This window comes from Zasmidium cellare (genome assembly GCF_010093935.1).
Source record: "Zasmidium cellare ATCC 36951 unplaced genomic scaffold M409scaffold_56, whole genome shotgun sequence".
NCBI lineage: Eukaryota > Fungi > Ascomycota > Dothideomycetes > Mycosphaerellales > Mycosphaerellaceae > Zasmidium > Zasmidium cellare.
In genome coordinates, this window is record NW_022987000.1 from 1 (window position 1) to 16472 (window position 16472).

Below are 16472 nucleotides of genomic sequence, written 5' to 3' on the forward strand. Positions count from 1 at the left end.
AGGCGGCTAAGTTACGTAGTACTTAGTTACTAAGCCGTATACGGTTCCTAGCGTATAAGAACCGTAATACTTAACTATTAGATAGCGAGTACCGTTATACTAATTTATTTCTAGCTATCGACTCTAAGCTCCTTTTATTTCTAGATAGCGAGTATATAGTCTATCGATCTACTTTTTACTAGGTCGAGGAATCGAGGTTATAGAGAAGAGGTTCGGTATCGAAAACGGGACTCGAGAATAGCGTATCTCGAAAGCGAGTTCTCGCGCAAATTTAGGTAAAACCGGGTAGCTGTACTTCGATAATTTCGAGATCTACTTAATAAGAGTCTGTTCTTCGGCGGTAGATAAGTATTATTCGTATTTATACGCCGTAGATCGAGAAACGCCGCTAGAGAGACGCCGGGTTAAAGTAGAGCGGTCTATAGAAAACACGCCCGTATACTGTCGTATCGAGGAATATTCGTTATTCTTATATATAGATATAGCGTCTAGTATACGCTACTCGAGATCTATATAGTAAGAAAGTAAAAGAGAAAGCGTGTCGCGTAAAAATAAGAAGAAACGCGAGAGTAACGCGGGTAAGCGGCTCACTTCCCTATCTAGCTCACTTCCCTATCAAGTACGTTAAGATATACCCCAGGGTGCAGGAGAAATCACACACAGTATTCTAACATGTTCTCTAGGCCGAAACCATCGAAGACAAGGCCTCCCAGCTTGAAGAAGCCCGCCGCACGGCCATCGACCGGATCCGCAAGCTGACGAGCAAGCAACCCCAGCACTGCATCGCTCCCAAGTACCTGCCCGAAGGCAATCTGGTTCTCCCGTCGGCAGCAACCTGCACTTGGGGCAAGAAGTTCCTCGAGAAGCTCGCTGAGGTCTACCTCTACGCCTCCACCCAAGAGCTGAACGACTGGCTGGCCAGAACGGAGGATGAGCGGATGGGACATAGGCGGGCAACCCAGAAGGGCTCGCATACTTCATACAACGACCTCGCCGCGTACTTGGCTAAGTGCAAGCAAGAGCACCGTGAGGGAAAGCGGCAGATGACGCAGATCGAGGACTAGGAGCGATTGGGACGTTGGGGAAGATATGAGGGCGAATTGGCCCCTACAAAGTGGAGATATGAGTGACTCTCCCTGAAATGCAAACTGAATCCTGCCGTCTCCCATACTTTCTAGAGAACGCGTCCCCGCGAATGCCTGTTCTCATCCAAGGCTCTGCGTCTGATCGTTAGCACAGACAGGTCTTGAAGGATGGAGAACGATTGCTGTAACCTGAGAAGTTTCGCACGCACAGTTGGGACGTGAATGGCATTGCTTGTTGAGCATGGAGTGTATCGTGTCATGAAGGAGATGGGACTGCCCTGTCTATGTTTCCATTGCCATATCGATGTCCACGCTGACCATCTCTTCATACCAGCTTCTCGTGCCCATAACATTCATTCGTCGACATCATCTCAACATCCCCCTCTAAGCGCCATCTCCCCAAACCCCAATCACCCCCATCGTGAACCCCAACCCAGCCACGCCCGTCCTCACAAACTCCAAATACTGCTGATCCCTCGCCCTCTTCTCCACCTGCTCCCCATTGACATCCCCGACCTCATCAATCGCCACATGCTGCTTCGCGCTCTTATCCATCGCAAGGTTCAGTGCTCCACTCGCTGCCGCAACCAGACCCGTCCAGACGAGATAAGGATGTCGAATTCGGGGTGGCGAGAGGTAAAAGGCGAGGAACAAGCTGGCGGCGGAGATGGCTGATAGTGTTCGGACGTGGAGGGTTGCCAACCGTGTCGTTTGGCTGAGCGTATATGCCGCGGGCTTCGCGGAGGGGAGGGTGAGGAGTGAGGGGAGGGACTGCGTTGAGAGGGTGTAGGAGACGCCCTGGAGATGTCGTTAGCGGTGGGTTTAATGATGGATGTTCGGATGGCTAGCGTACCGTCAACAGGCCCAGGCTGATGGTGCCCACGAACTTGCAGAGGGCGATTGCCGTTGGCATCTTGGCGGTCTTTTCGAAATGTCCAGGCAGCTTTTGATGTAATACAACGTGTTTGTCGTTGGGTATAGATGAAGGGAAGCGGTTCCTGAGCTCGAGTAACAGGTGAGGTGATGTCGCTGACGTCCCGCGATGCCCGATCGGTGCGGTTCATTCACCCAAGCTCCCCCGCGACATCATGACTCGCGTCGCGGAGCACGACCTCGGGCTCGGTATCGATGGGACCGTCTTTATTTGTGATCAGCCGAATTGCTCTGCCATGTTAATCAGGTACATGAGGCGAGCATTGGGTGCATCGCACGAAATTCCCAATTCTATCGATTGAAGCGTGTCTTTCATCTGCGTCAGACGGTAAGGACGGCGAGATATTGAACAACTCCCAAGCATCTACGGCCGTACCACCATACCATCACTTGGACCCCGTATAAGAACCAGCGAGTCGTCTTACATCTGTCAGCATTCATCGCCCTTCGCCCTGCGCAGTCCTGTTTGTAACATCCTCCCACCGCCAACATGCCAGTCCCACGCGAAGAGTTCCTCAGCAACGTCTGGCGCGACGGCATCTTCTCCAACAAAGTCATCTTCTGCACAGGAGGCGCCGGAACGATCTGCTCCATCCAAGTCCGAGCCTTCGTAGCACTGGGTGGTAACGCCTACATCATTGGCCGAAATGCAGAGAAGACAGAGAAGATGGCCAAGGATCTCGAAACAGCACGGAGAGGGTCGAGAGTGATAGGCCATGGCAATGTGGATGTCAGGAACGCAGTGGCATTGAAAGAGGCGGCAGACCGATGCGTCAAAGAGCTTGGAAGTCTAGATTTTGCGATTGCTGGTGCGGCAGGAAACTTCCTTGCGCCGATGAGCCAACTTTCGCCGAATGCGTTCAGGACGGTGATTGAGATCGATACGATTGGGTCGTACAATACCGCGAAGGCAGTGCTGCCGCACCTTGTCAAGAGTGCGAAGACATACCCCAACACTGGCAAGCACTCACCTGCTGGTACTGGCGGCCGTATGATCTTCGTCTCTGCTTCATTCCACTTCAAGGGCCAACCTCTCCAAGCGCATGCACAAGCCGCGAAGGCTGCGGTCGACCAGATCAGCAACAGCGTAGCGATCGAATACGGACCGTACGGCATCACCAGCAACGTCATCACACCAGGCCCAATCGCCAACACCGAAGGCATGGAGCGGCTAGCGAAGCTGGATGGAGGCGCTGAGAAGGAACATGCAAAGATCATCCCGCTTGGTCGATGGGGTCAAGTGAGAGAGATCGCCGACGCTACGATATATCTGTTCTCTGAGGCAGGCAGCTACGTCAACGGCAATATCTTGGTAGTAGATGGTGGACAGTGGAGGACAAGTGGTGCTGGTCAAGGGAAAGGCTTTGCTTATCCTGACTTTTTGCTATCAGGCGATGTTGTCGAGGGTGTAAAGGGTGGTAAGAGAACAGACAGTTCGAAGCTCTAATCTAATAGCACGAGTCGAACTGCTCCAAGCTCTCGCTATTCTCACGTTGATGCTGAGTGATTGCCGCAACAGATGTCGAAGGCGCAGGCCTTCAACCACCTGCAGCTTCAATGTCTCCCTCAGCAAACCTTCTCCAGAGAGCTCTCTCGCTCTTGACTCTCACGCAGCAACAGCGGATCAGACTCGATCGTCCGATGCACATTTCATATCGAAACTATTTCCGATATCACCACAACCCCCACCACGATAGCCCATCATCGGCAGTAGTCGGTATTGAAGCCTATGCTGTCTCGCCAAATACCGCAAGAAAAGCATCCTCGACAAACTGGTATCCGAAGACGTTATACACCGTCAACGCCGCAAAAGCCCTCAGAGCCCAGAGACATTTGGACTCCAAGTGTTCGATGAGGTCCTCTGCCGGTGCAAGCTCCGTGTGCGTCTCCATATTGGTGCCAACCCAGGGCCGGGCCGACTGCAAGACCAACTTGATAAGAGTGACGTTCACAAGCATCGACGCGAATCTGGGGTCGAAAGGTATGGCCGCAAGGCAGCATAGGTAGGGTGCGAATCGAGAGAGTCGGCCGGCGAGCTTGTCGTAGCCTGTTGCTTGCTGATATGATGGGTGCTGGTAGATGTAGTGATCTAGACTGCAGAGGACGAGGACGACGAGGACAATGAGAGTGATGTTGAACATAGTGTCGCCGAGGTCGTCGTGGTAGAGTCCGATAATGAGGCCGAAGAGGAGCGAGATGAGGCTGGTGCAGGTGATGGTGAGGACGAGGCCGCGATTCGTGAAGACGTAAGTTGGATCGGTGGGCTGTTCCGATTCTGTGTTAGCAATGTTGTTGATATATGCGATGCTGCGTACCTTGGTCGCATTCTCATGCTGGACGTCGCCTGGGTCCTGCATCTCGCTTACGGTCTTCTCTCTGGAGGTGAAGGAGAAAGTTGGGGCCTGATTGTTCTCCTTGAATGGTCAGCTCGGTATGTCATCATTGAGAATAAAAATGACATACCTGGTCCGCATCCTGCATTCGTGCGTTCTGCGCAGGCTGGGAAATGTCGTCTTCCTGGATGTTGAGCGACATGGTTGAATCAGTATGTGGTGGTATCTTGGATCTTTGTTGGTGCTTGTTCAGCAAGTTGTGAAGAGTTGAAGGAGGAAAAAGCAGAGGATTTAAGTAGCGCTGGCTAGGCGCCAAGACTCACATGCAGCAAACTGCATGAACGCCCCTTCACTCGTTTCGGGAAAAGTGTGGAAGGCTGGAGCATCAAACAGGATAGAACACCGAACTTTCCAGCTACCAAGCAACATTGCTTCACTTGACATTCTGCCAGGTTCTAGTCCACGCTTTCCATTATTTCGTTATTCCTCTGTATCTTGCAGCACCTCAGCCTACTGTCGAAACAATCTATCAATACTGCTGCGCCAATAAAGGATTCCCCTTCCCAAAGTACGGCGCCTCCACCCCAGGCCCCATATTATGCACATAACTCTTCCACATCTTCCACTCCCCGCCCTGACAGACCCAGATATCATCACACATATAGTAGATCCGATACGTCTTCTTGATATCCTCCAGAGCCGTATCATGCCAATGCGAGAGCGTGATCCTATCATAAACATCAGTCAATGAGGCCATATATAATAAGCAGGGATAATGCTCACTGTGTAAGCACTCTTGCCTTCCCCGGTGCAACCATCTCCTTCAACCACAAATTCGTCACGATACGTTCTGTCCTGGTATCCTTGCTCGAGGCTTCGAGTGCAGTTCTAGCCTCATCGATGCCATTGCTAACGCCGCCGTAGGAGCCGAGTTCTGAGCTGTCGTAGTAGAGGTCTTGGGCGAAGACTTCGGGCAGGGCAGTCCAGTTCTTGCGGTCGAGGATCCAGCCTGTCTTGTAGCCAGCTTGGGTGAGGCCTTCGATGTTAGAGGCGTACGTGCCGCAGTGACTGTTGTGGTTTTGGTCGACGGCGAGGGCCAGAGACGCCGTGGTAAGGAGGATAGTGAGGAGATTCATTGTCTTAGACGTTTGGCTTGTAGAATGACAAGATCGGTGTCTCTTTGAGGTTCAACCCAAACTCTACAGCGCGGGCGCATCAGAACTTTATAGCATTCGGCTCTCCAACATCAGTCCTTTATAGCGACCTCTCTCGAACGGGAACCCCTGTCAGCTGGTGCAGGTACGGCGCATTGATACAACCCATCGACCTGACTCTGCATACGGGTTTCTCGCTCGGACCCAAAGGAGTTGCAGGATCAAACGTTCTCGCCACGAGTGTCGCTCCATGGTATGCCTATGCAGAGCTATACAATGGTGCCGAAATTGACAGCGTCACAATGCTGGCTCGCAAGCAAAGAATGCAACCATGATTCGTCCCATGTTCATCTTTGCTGTTTGTTTGGCTTCACCAAGGCTGTTGTGTAGCTTGTGCTGCCATCTGAGCTGATGGGGGGCTGAAATGCTCAGAAGTTTGGACATCGGGTGACGGATGCTAATTCGTTACACGACTTCCTCAGCTCAACGCCATGTGTTCGTAGGTGGCTTCAGCAACCATCTCAAAGTCGTATTTAGACTCACAAATCTCGCAATTTCTCAAGGATGGTGACAAACCTTCGGAAGTCCACTGATATTCACTTTAGACGCTTTTCGAACAAGCCAAGCAAGGAGAGCCAAAGCCTGTCGAGCTACGAAGACCTTGGTCGGTGGCTTCCACCTCCTGCCGGGTCGGTGTACGCCATAAGCAGCCGCGACCACAACCTGCTATATCGTGACTAGGATGCTTTGCTCTCCTGACCATCTCCAACTCCTCAACGAGTGAAAATAGATTGAAGCAAGCGATGTTTGCAACAACAGTCAAAGTCGTCGAACGACAATTTAGGTTTCCACGGAGACCCGACTTCAGTCTGAAACGCAGGGATGTGTCGCCAGCATGTTCATCCCGCGTGGTTCATGCTAGATTGGAAAGTCAATCTTCGAAACTTGCTTGCTGTGGTCAGCTGCATCGTCACATCCAGTTTCGTGTCTCATTGGATGCCATTCTGGACCTCGTTAAAATCCGAGCTGGCACTGCCTTGGTTGTTCCATTGCTATGGTCGCTGATTCACGCTGTGTCATTGGGAGATCGATTCAAAAGCTGATGATGAAAGCTTTCGACTCATGTGTGTCGCAAAAGCCAAGGTTGTTTTTCCACAATGTGGCGTCATAGTATAGGTACACTCTACCAGGCCAGGGTACATCGTTCCGGTCCCGCAACTGGGTGACTTTGTCGAAGCTAGTCTGAATGTATGAAAAATGGCGGTCAGTCGCTTGAGATGATGTTGACATGAATGGACGCCTGCAATGATATGAATGTTGTGCAAGACACATGTATAGCAGGAACCTCTTATATCGAGGCTCTTATTACTGATGCAATGTCTGTATATACACACGATTTAGCAAATACAACAAAAAGCAACTCAACAAGTCTAAAATCTTTGTCTATTGGGTACAAGAGCTGAAGTGATGTAAATCATCAAGGCTCTGTTGGTATCTCAAAACACCTGATCTGTCGAACCTCGTTCATGTTCGTCGATGTGGGGGGTGATTTAGTCGGAGGTAGTGAGGTTTGCAAGCGCACCGATGGCAGATTGGATGCCGTCGATGGCCGTCTGGATGACGGATGAGAAAGTGTTGTCCTGTCTGGCCTTGCTGTTGGAGTTGACTAGGCTGCCAAATGCGAGCGTGCTGTTTTCAAGGTCTGCACAGGAAGAATAGTGTCAGCCACCGTCCTTGTGTACCGCAAGTGGGACTTGTTTTCTTCACTTACCGTCGATTGCACGGGTAATGGCATCGAGAACGTTGTCACGCTTTGTGTCGACCGGATTGGCGGAGGACTGAGCAGTGCCTTGGGTGTTGTCGGTCGCTTGTTGTGCAGTCGAAGTCACACTGTTGTCTGCTTCGCGCTTGCTGGAGGGGTTGTTGGCGAGCTTGCCAAGGAAGAGGATGGTGTTCTCAATGTCGTCAATCTCGCGAGTGATGACATAGAGGGAGTTGTCACGCTTCTCTGAGCGATCATTGAGTAGATTCGCAGTGTCCTGGACCGTTGTCTGATCACCATCCTTAGCCTGGTCGGCGGCCGACGTGACACTCTGATCTCGCTCTGTAGGTCCGCCATTTGACCAGGCTGCCGAGGTTTAGTATGCTGTTCTCTAGGTCGTCGATTGCGCGGGTGATGACATCCAGGAAGTTGTCACGCTTGGTAGGACCTCCAGAGACAAGATCAAGGATGCTTGTCAGACTGTTAGCGTCTGGCTTGGTGAGAGCTGTCGAGTTGGCCCCAGTTGGAGCAAGAGCGGGAAAGGCTCCGGCCGCGACGAAGAGCGCCGCAGACACTGCGAGGGAATGCATCTTCGCGGGACGATTAAAGACTGAAGGTCTGTAAAGCTGGTAACGAAATAATACCCTGAACGAGTGAAGGGATCGAGAGCAGAAGTGAATGGAGATTGAAGGATGTAAGGTGCGAGTGCAAGCCGAAAAGTATATGAACTCGCAAGTGAGGCCCCAGAGCTCGAGTACGCTATGCCTTGATGAGACCTGTTGAGATGTCTTCAAGCATTTGCAATGTTGAAGCGGTATTTCATTATCCTGTGAAGACGGACTGTCGAAGGTACCAAGTATTGAAGCGATTTGCGAAGCAGGGGTTGGTCTTGGCACGAGTTTAGCTGTATTTGAGAGGTGCAACCATGGTGCGGTTCGTGTTGATCGGCGTGAAACTTCAGCTTTAAGTATTTCACGGACCGAAGCGAGGAATATCTCTCGGTTTGGACGTCAATGCCACCATTGTTGGGCAAGAACTTGAGTTCGACCGCTCTTTCATCAGGACCTGGGTCCTGACAGGCGACACGTCCGCTGCGAGGGTGGCTTTCGTTGTCTTGATCATGGAGTTACTGCATCGCGGCATTGGATTGAGCCGTGAGGAGGCATCCCCATTAGGTTGCGAAGCTTGGCAGGCTACATTGACAGCCTATCTTCACGGGCGCGTTCTCCTGACATCCAGTGCTCATACAGTGTGCGGTGCAGCGTTGTCATTATGTGGCATGCGTTAAGGAGCTATCAAGTGATGAGGTTTGGATGCGGACCGAGGCTGGAAAGCAAAACGAGTGACTGCAGATGTGCAACTCCAAGCGAGGGTCAGGGTCATATGATAAGCCGACATGTATGGCGCCCGCAGTTCAGCGGATTAATGTTGTTGTTGATGAATGGATCCCTTCGCGCCGCGCAGTGAAGTGAAGTCGACTTCGCACCGAGCCACAGCGGGCCAGGCCGAAACTGGAACTAGCGTGTCTACTTCTGGCCTAGCTCGCCCCTTTCACATCACCCCAGTGCCCTCAAGAATACATGTACATGTACTACCTTATTCTGCACACCAACTCCTGAAGCCATCATATCTTGACTATGACTTCAGTGGAGCATATCACCCATGGTGCTTTGTCCCACCTCGCCTTTCTGTTCCATACCCCGAACGCCACGTTCAATCGGGCGGAGCGAATTGTCCAGTTTCCATTGCGAAGGGAATTGCTTATTCACAGGTTCCAGTATGCTCCAGCGAACGGAACAAAATCTTGATAAATGATCCAAGATCACTATTGCTGTGCTCTACCAAATTGATACAAGACTTTTAGCCGCCCGCCTCCAGACAGAAGAAAGCCTCTACATCTCGAACTCAAAGACCTTTATCCAACACCATAAATCCCTTCCTACCCTTTGCAAAACGCCACGACGACATCGATAGACTAATTCGAGTATACATGCTAACACTAGCTCAGAAAGTCTTCGTAGAGGGGTACATGAAACATGTTACACTTGATAGTGGCCGCGTTCTTTTGCTGACTAGCCTGGATCAACGTCAAGTTGTAGTTCAGAAGTTGAGACCCGCGCTCTTAAGGTCGCCAATCGGTAGCGACTTCGAGTTGCCTCCTCACCGGCATTGGCATCGAAAGACTGACGTCGTTGAAGATGAGTGATGGTGCTCCTGCGCCTTGGCACGTCGATGGTTGTCCAGGCATCGGGATTTGTCTCCCCGGCCGGTTCGTTGCGCGATGCATTTCGTGCCTGCTTTTGGAGGAGAATGTTTTCATAGCTTGATGGAAGCTGTGTCCGGAAGTCTGGCATGTTCGCCACCTGATCCTGTAAGGGCTGCACCCACGACTGGCCCTGTGAATCACCTGAAGGCGGGCTATGAACCATGAGCTCTGGCATTTCCCACAATCTGGCTTGATCTCTTTCTGCGATTTGATCAGCTTCAAGACGAAGCTCGGGAATGTCAGACTCTGGATCAATGGATTGTTCTTCATCTGGTAGCTGGGAAGCCCATCGAAGTACGTCCGCACTTTGAGTAGGATTTGATCCACGAGTGTGCTCTGGTCCGAAAAGCTCATAGTCATTGTCAAAAGGCTCGTCAGGATCACGGAAAACAGGGCCACCTCTAAAAAGACTGTCAGGCCCGACCATTCGCCAATTCGTCAAACTGCCGGGCGGCGCATGGTTGAAACGTATGTCGTCAGAATCCAATACCTCGCTACTCCGATCCAAAAGCAAGACGTCCGTGCCTTCGGATTGTGCTTTCTCCCTCTCAGTCAAGTCAAGGCCCTCATCGATGCAACGCTGTCCGAGCTCATTCGCTTCTTGAAATGCACGACCCAGTCTCTGCTCGATCTGCTCTCGGGCGTGCCTATAATTGTCCTCGAACTGGCTATCGCTTATGCTCAGGCTGTCGTCTCGTTCAGCAATGAACAACCGAGCACCACGCGCCTCCTCGTACTCGATGTCCAAGTTTGCCAACTCTTCTCCAATCAGCCCAACATCTCCAGCCTTGTCGTAATAGCCCTCCAATGTGGGATGCAAGGTGTTGCCTCCCGAGGCCTTCGACCATTGACTGAGACTGCTGGATATTGCCTTGGCCACAGAACCAGACGTTTGCCTCCTCGAGGCCGCAGACATGGGCCACAGGCTGGCCATGTCATGGCAGGACTCCATGAAAGCCTCGTCGCGGCGATTTAGGTGGAAATACACGTTGCTCAGTCTGTCCTCAAGGTTTCGAGTTATGTCGGCCTGTACATTCATTGCATTCAGATCCGCCTGGGTCTGCCGATGGAATTGCCGAAGGCGTTCCAGCTCCTCTGCAGGATTTTCGGCAGACAGTAGGACTTCAGCTTGTTCCATGAAGCGCTGTTGCGATTCCAGATAAAATCGTCGCATATCTGCACATCTGGCCCACTCCACCTGCTCCATATTTTGAACTTCGAGCATCTCATCTCGAGCCTGCATGAGCTTTCCGTATCTACGGCTCAGACGGTCGAGCTTATCGTGGATTTTTTCGAGCGAGACTTCTTTGCTGTCCTTCTGATCAAGCCCCGCGATATTAGCGTCCTGGGGAGCGTTTTCGTCCGTTATTGCAGCATCTGGAGCTGGATTTGATAAGGCAGAGATGAGTGCTGACAGGAACCCTCCACCTCCAGATGTGCGGTTCACGGCCTCTCTATTCTCGGGTTCCCAAAGACTTGGTGGACGCTCATCTTGACGCTCGTCTTGAGGAGCAGCATTTCTTTGAGTTCCAGCATATGTCCAGATGGCATTTTCTCTTAACAGCTCCAGGAATCCTGTCAGCGACCACATCGTGTTACCAAGCCAGGTTCAAGCTCTAGCGAGCTGGCGATGGCATCTTCATCAGTCTCCTGCTCTCACTTGTGGATTTGAGGCTGTCATCGGTCTCTTTACCCCGGTGCTAAATGCCATGTAGCCTGACGTGACTCCTGAAATATAGCCGTGTGCCAACAAGGGTACAGCTTATCGCTACATTTCGCGTGTCTTGGCTGCATGAGTCTGGCCGAGCTGTGTAGCCTTGTAGTTGGCGCCCCTCCACCTCGGCTTGTTGCCGCTGATCACGAGCGATGCCAATCACTATCGCGCGATTGAAGATCGCGTATTGACTGAGCCTTTCTCTCCTCCTGCAATAAACATCATCTATAGAGCCGCAACCCTCCTCCTACTTTTATACCGTCCTCTTTGCGTAGGAGGCTGTTTGTCTACTTGTGTTAGCCGACCTTATCGCCCCCAGCTCGCTAGGCTTGAACTCTAGGAGGGGCCTGGAGACACCACACCACACCACACCACACCAGATACGTCATCCACGGATCACGAAAGGCTGAGTACAACAACTTGGTTCTTTGCATGCTAGAGAACCATGTCCGGGCCCGGAAACAGGCCCGGTCCACAAGACTGGACATGGAGTGATCATTTGCAAGACTACTACTGGCGCAACCCGAGTACTGGGCAGTTCTGGGTCTCCAATCGTGGAAACCCCAGACCAATAACCGCACCACCCCAAAACCCCCGCCTGGAGCAGCCTGTTTCTCGCTCTGATGTTCGTGCCAGCTCCCATCCTACAAGAGCCGGGTCTGCGTCTGGCAGAGATCTATCCTATTCCCTCCATCCTGGCCCGCCTGGCATCTCTGACGCCTCAAACCCGACTCCGGGGCAGCAGATAGCAGGCAATCGATCTGAAAGCCAGTATATCACCCCCAGGGGCGGCTCGACGTACAGCGCAAGTCCACCTGCAAGGGAATTCAGCAGAGCTAGATCGGGCTCAGTCCACCCAAGTGATGCTTCTCAAAGCCCGAGTCAGAGACCGCGAGACAGGAACGATGGTCCCACGCAGCAACGGATGCCGCAAACTACGGGTGGAAATCCCATTCCTCGCGCAAGCGAGGCCACCAGCTCATACTCCCCTCAAGCTCGTCCCTTCGTCCCAGGATCTCCGCAACAGGTGCCTATGACAACTGACCCAGCTATGAGGTTTGGAAGCTCTCACTCGAGCCTCAACAATGCTATGGCCAAACTAGATATTGGAGCAGGCTCGGGCAATCAAACTGGAGCGTCTCCGGGAGCCGCCACTGGTGCTGGTCGGTCTGGCGAGTACGTCAACCCCGACACAGGGGTTCGTAGTGTTGTTCGTTTCGGCGATGTGATCACAGATCCGTCGCTGGGGCGGATGGGAGTCGTTGTGAACAGTCAGTTAGCCGGAACAGTGGGCGACAAAGAGCAATTGTATCCAGGTAAGCTGCTTTTTGTCTCCATCTGATGCTGTGACTTATGCATTTTCCAGAGTTCAAAAAGCGGACGAAGCCGAAAAACTTTTTCACAGTAGGGAAGGTATGTCACGAACGATGACCGCAGTAGTCAGGTTGCCGTTCTGACCGTCCTAGGTCTTCATGATGCTTTGGGCTGAGCCAGCAGGGGATTCTGGCAGAAGCAACACTCTGATCACCAGTCAAGAACGATCGACAATCCCTGGCAAGTTTGGCCAGATGGTGTTTTCGAAAGTTCGTAGGTTTGTCGTAATTCGCGAAGGAGAAGGATACTGCACCGCCCTGTGAGTATTTACCTGGCACTTGCTATCTCTTACTAACTTTTGCAGACCGATCGTGTCTTATGATGGCCAAGGCGCAGCGAAACCTGGTGTCTTGAAGAGAGAACATGGGATTGCATACATCGGCAAACAGCCACCAGAACCGACTGAAGGCGAACTCCCTCGACGTGGTGAGGAAGGCATGCTTCCCAGGCCTGTTCGAATCGATCCGGACCAGAAGACCGAAAAATTGACCACTATGTCCCGGATCAATTATGGCAAGGTATACACCGTCGAGCACAACGTCAAAGTCCGATCCCTGGGTACCGTTAGCGGTAGGACGCTCCAAGCCTTGCTCTATCAATTCAAGTACGTGTGGGATTACGGCACTTCAGGGCGGCGAGGTTCAGTCGGCCGATCCGAGCAGGATTCGTCCAGCGGATCGCGCATGCGTCCCATCAGCGAGCAAACAGATTACAACGCTGCGATCCGGTATTTCATGTCGAAGGGCCTGACGAAAGAGCAAGCTGAAGCGACCGTCAAGCAGCGAAGTAAGGCCAGCGCCGCGAGAACCAGTATCAATTCAGATAGCGGAGAAGAAACGGAAGCATCGGACGACGACGAGGAACAGGACCCCGCTCAAGATGCGAGTAACGCACAGATGGAGAAGACCATTCGCCAACTGCAGAAGTACAGTGGCCTCTCCCGGGGCGGAGCCATTGCTGTGTTAAGGGGAGCGCAGAGAACGTCGCAGCAGGCGAAGTCCAAGACAGGCGAAGCAAGTGACGAGGAGGAATCCGATCAAGGCGAAGCTGCGTCCAAGAGAGGAAAGTCGAAGGCGACCAGGAGCAAGCAGCTTGAACTACAACAAGCAGCTCAAATCAAGGCCTTCCACGACAGAGTGGCGGCCCTTCATCAACAAGGAGTATCATATGAAGAAGCTTACAGATCTGTGCGAGCGAGCATGTCCCATGGTAGAGGTCTGCCCGTAGCGAGCACTTCGCAAAGCGGAAGCACACGTCGACCACAAGCGGATGAAGAGGGTGAAAGCGAAGACCAAGACCCCAGTTCCGAAGAGGCATCAGAAGATGATGATGACGACGAAGAAGATGACTAAAGAAAGACGCATTAGCATATGCATGGCATTCTAGCGAGGGTTTCAGGGCGAGCGAGTTTTTCCAGTCATGTTTGCCCGGATGTTGATGTTGCATTGTCTTTTGATTCATACGCTGCGGCCTGGGGCGAAGAGACCCGGCCAGACTCACACGCAACGGCAGATAGGCGGGTTTTTGGTGTTATCATGCGTTTGTGCTCAGCGCCTCCAGCGTCAACGAGATCACTGTGTTCAACTCCTATGTGTGTGTTCCATGCGGCGTACTCGTACAGCGTTAATACGCACAGCTTACGAAGACCTGTGGGACTGATGAGGTGATGTTGAGTGGTGACGTCCGTTTTAAGTCCTGGTACTGTGCGAGACCGCGTGTATTGGTGTCTCCACCGGTAAACCTTGTCCGCTTTGAGGCATGAAGGCTGGGGAACACAAAGGCCGTGCAGATTCTTGATGCGATGTTGGACGAAGAACACGCTTTTGCGTATGCGTTGTCTTGATTCCAAAGTTGTGGTAGATGATTGTCCCGCTCTTGTGCCAACGAATGGCGCATTACTGCACATTTGTAGCTGTTTCCTGCAGGCTTCATGGACCACGTCAGAGAAGCAGGGAGCTTTCGCCCTGCTGGCGGTCAGTCGGCATGATCGTTGTCGAGCATAAATTGGTCCAGGAGTGCTTGAACAAGAATGGACAGGACACGAGACGGTGGAACCTCGGGTAGCAAGGACAACGCAGAGGGCAGAGGTGGCCCCTAGCTCGTGAGCCTCACGCTATCCATTCGTCGACGGCAGTGAACGTTGGCCGTCGGGTGATTGTGTCTCACGATCCGGGAAGGCGATGCCATAGCCGTGAACTTTCTGTCTAGTCCAGAACTGTGAGTCTTTTGATTAGCACGAATCGGATCTAATGGCGGCCAGTAAGCACGGCATCTTAACAAGATGTGGCTCATCCTTCGCAGTCCAGCACACTTCGTTGGACTCCTTCGACTCTTGATGAATCACTGCTCTCGAGCAGTTGTGCATGACGACTCTGATCAGCGAGAAGAGCAACTTGGCCGGATCGCGGCATGTACTGTGTGCTCATTGTTCCACCATCGGTTTCGAAGCTGATGTTCAACAGTGCCAGAGACCTTCGATACTGTTAGAAGAGAACCACCAGTCACCCAACGAACAACGCATCGCCCTGGTGAATTCTTTGGTGGACAGAGAGTAGCATTCAAAGAGAAGGGAAGCGTGACGGCGACCTCAGGCCTGTCAATGCTGTACAGGACATCGCAAGAGCTTGGAACCAGAGATGAACATACCTACGGCTTTGACGATGAGCGTGATCAACCGTCGGTGGGTGTGTACATCGATGAACGTTCACCATCGACAATGGCTCGTTTCAGTGGCTACACTACGATGTCAGACTTCGAACAATACTTATCTAAGCCTTTCTCTCACATGCGGCCCACTCCAGAGCCTCTCCAACCCACCAACGATCTGCGGTCAGCGATTCACTCAATTCACTCATGCATTTGATAGAGATGGGGCGTGTCGGGCACAATCCCTAAGACATGTCCTGCCACCAAGGGCCGACATATCCGATGCTGACGAGATTGCACCACGCTCTGGTGCTAATGTTTCTTGGTGCTGCATGCCGCGCAGCTCGTCGTGGCTTAGTCTCGTTCCTTTACATTTCGGAGACCGTAATGTGCCCTATGTAATACACGAGGCGCGATACATGTGCGTAATGGCGGGCGAACTGCTGGCCGGTGCGGACATGCAGCAAGAAGACGCCGTCCGATGGCCCAGGCGAGGCCGAAGCCGATCACATGTGACAGATTCTTGCCTACGTGGCAACCTGAATGTGAACAGGAAGCTGGATCCGAAGAGGGCGAAGTACTGCCTTTCGCTGCAGAAATAGCACTACCTCGTGCGAGATTTGTTCATATCGGGGTTCAAATCGTGGCGTCGCGGCGGGACCTGGAAAGAGTAAGTAATGTCCGCGTGGAGGTTTCTTCTTGCGACACCCCCATGACTTTCGGGCTGTTATCATGATAATATGTGCAAATTGAAACTTAGCTGAATGCTCCTGGCGGGTGGGCCGGTCATCTACACGGGGTGGAAAGATCCGGTCTTTCCCCAAGCTCGAAGAGAGGCCCGGTGTGAAATCTTGGAGCATGTAGTGAGAGTGAGCCCAAAGCTGTATTCCGGGGCCACGGTCATCACCTCCAGTGCGGTCGAGCTCGTCCCCGTGACACGGATCGTCATCTAAGCTGTTCAAAGTCTCAAGGTAACTACGGCGGTGCCCCGCCGAAGACTGCAGTGTTAAGAGATGGGTCCCATGTCGGTCAGGACCGGACGTATGGAATATAATGAGCCGCCATCTAGAAACCACAATGGGTTTTTTGAAATCCAAGAACATAATATACATCCTCCCAACGTAATGCAAAAGGGTATAATGCTTTGACCACGAAGCAAAACTGCCGCCCGACCGAAGTGTGGAGCGCAATATATCCTGAAGCGC

The 16472-nt window shown here is 52.3% G+C and overlaps 8 protein-coding genes across 8 annotated transcripts; 3 read left to right on the plus strand and 5 right to left on the minus strand.

The window, feature by feature from the left end:
- Window positions 1–683: 683 nt before the first annotated feature.
- M409DRAFT_29812 (uncharacterized protein) lies at window positions 684–1064 on the plus strand (the record flags this gene model as incomplete). The annotated part of the gene is made up of 1 exon (XM_033809636.1): window positions 684–1064. A coding segment is annotated over one exon (381 nt), but the record flags the coding sequence as incomplete, so codon positions are not given.
- Window positions 1065–1469: 405 nt separating this feature from the next.
- On the minus strand, window positions 1470–1998 carry M409DRAFT_29813 (uncharacterized protein; the record flags this gene model as incomplete). Its single annotated transcript, XM_033809637.1, has 2 exons — window positions 1470–1883; window positions 1939–1998. The coding sequence occupies 2 exons, from the start codon at window positions 1996–1998 to the stop codon at window positions 1470–1472; spliced, it is 474 nt and encodes a 157-aa protein (XP_033660534.1).
- A 510-nt stretch (window positions 1999–2508) lies between these two features.
- On the plus strand, window positions 2509–3465 carry M409DRAFT_70844 (uncharacterized protein; the record flags this gene model as incomplete). Its single annotated transcript, XM_033818918.1, has 1 exon — window positions 2509–3465. The coding sequence occupies one exon, from the start codon at window positions 2509–2511 to the stop codon at window positions 3463–3465; it is 957 nt and encodes a 318-aa protein (XP_033660535.1).
- Window positions 3466–3745: 280 nt separating this feature from the next.
- M409DRAFT_29815 (uncharacterized protein) lies at window positions 3746–4553 on the minus strand (the record flags this gene model as incomplete). Its single annotated transcript, XM_033809638.1, has 3 exons — window positions 3746–4282; window positions 4334–4432; window positions 4482–4553. The coding sequence occupies 3 exons, from the start codon at window positions 4551–4553 to the stop codon at window positions 3746–3748; spliced, it is 708 nt and encodes a 235-aa protein (XP_033660536.1).
- Window positions 4554–4880: 327 nt separating this feature from the next.
- On the minus strand, window positions 4881–5487 carry M409DRAFT_60581 (uncharacterized protein; the record flags this gene model as incomplete). The annotated part of the gene is made up of 2 exons (XM_033814527.1): window positions 4881–5079; window positions 5135–5487. The coding sequence occupies 2 exons, from the start codon at window positions 5485–5487 to the stop codon at window positions 4881–4883; spliced, it is 552 nt and encodes a 183-aa protein (XP_033660537.1).
- A 1568-nt stretch (window positions 5488–7055) lies between these two features.
- On the minus strand, window positions 7056–7857 carry M409DRAFT_60582 (uncharacterized protein; the record flags this gene model as incomplete). The annotated part of the gene is made up of 3 exons (XM_033814528.1): window positions 7056–7207; window positions 7277–7556; window positions 7591–7857. The coding sequence occupies 3 exons, from the start codon at window positions 7855–7857 to the stop codon at window positions 7056–7058; spliced, it is 699 nt and encodes a 232-aa protein (XP_033660538.1).
- Window positions 7858–9339: 1482 nt separating this feature from the next.
- M409DRAFT_60583 (uncharacterized protein) lies at window positions 9340–11124 on the minus strand (the record flags this gene model as incomplete). The annotated part of the gene is made up of 1 exon (XM_033814529.1): window positions 9340–11124. The coding sequence occupies one exon, from the start codon at window positions 11122–11124 to the stop codon at window positions 9340–9342; it is 1785 nt and encodes a 594-aa protein (XP_033660539.1).
- A 568-nt stretch (window positions 11125–11692) lies between these two features.
- On the plus strand, window positions 11693–13973 carry M409DRAFT_29818 (uncharacterized protein; the record flags this gene model as incomplete). The annotated part of the gene is made up of 4 exons (XM_033809639.1): window positions 11693–12563; window positions 12614–12660; window positions 12714–12880; window positions 12926–13973. The coding sequence occupies 4 exons, from the start codon at window positions 11693–11695 to the stop codon at window positions 13971–13973; spliced, it is 2133 nt and encodes a 710-aa protein (XP_033660540.1).
- Window positions 13974–16472: the final 2499 nt, after the last annotated feature.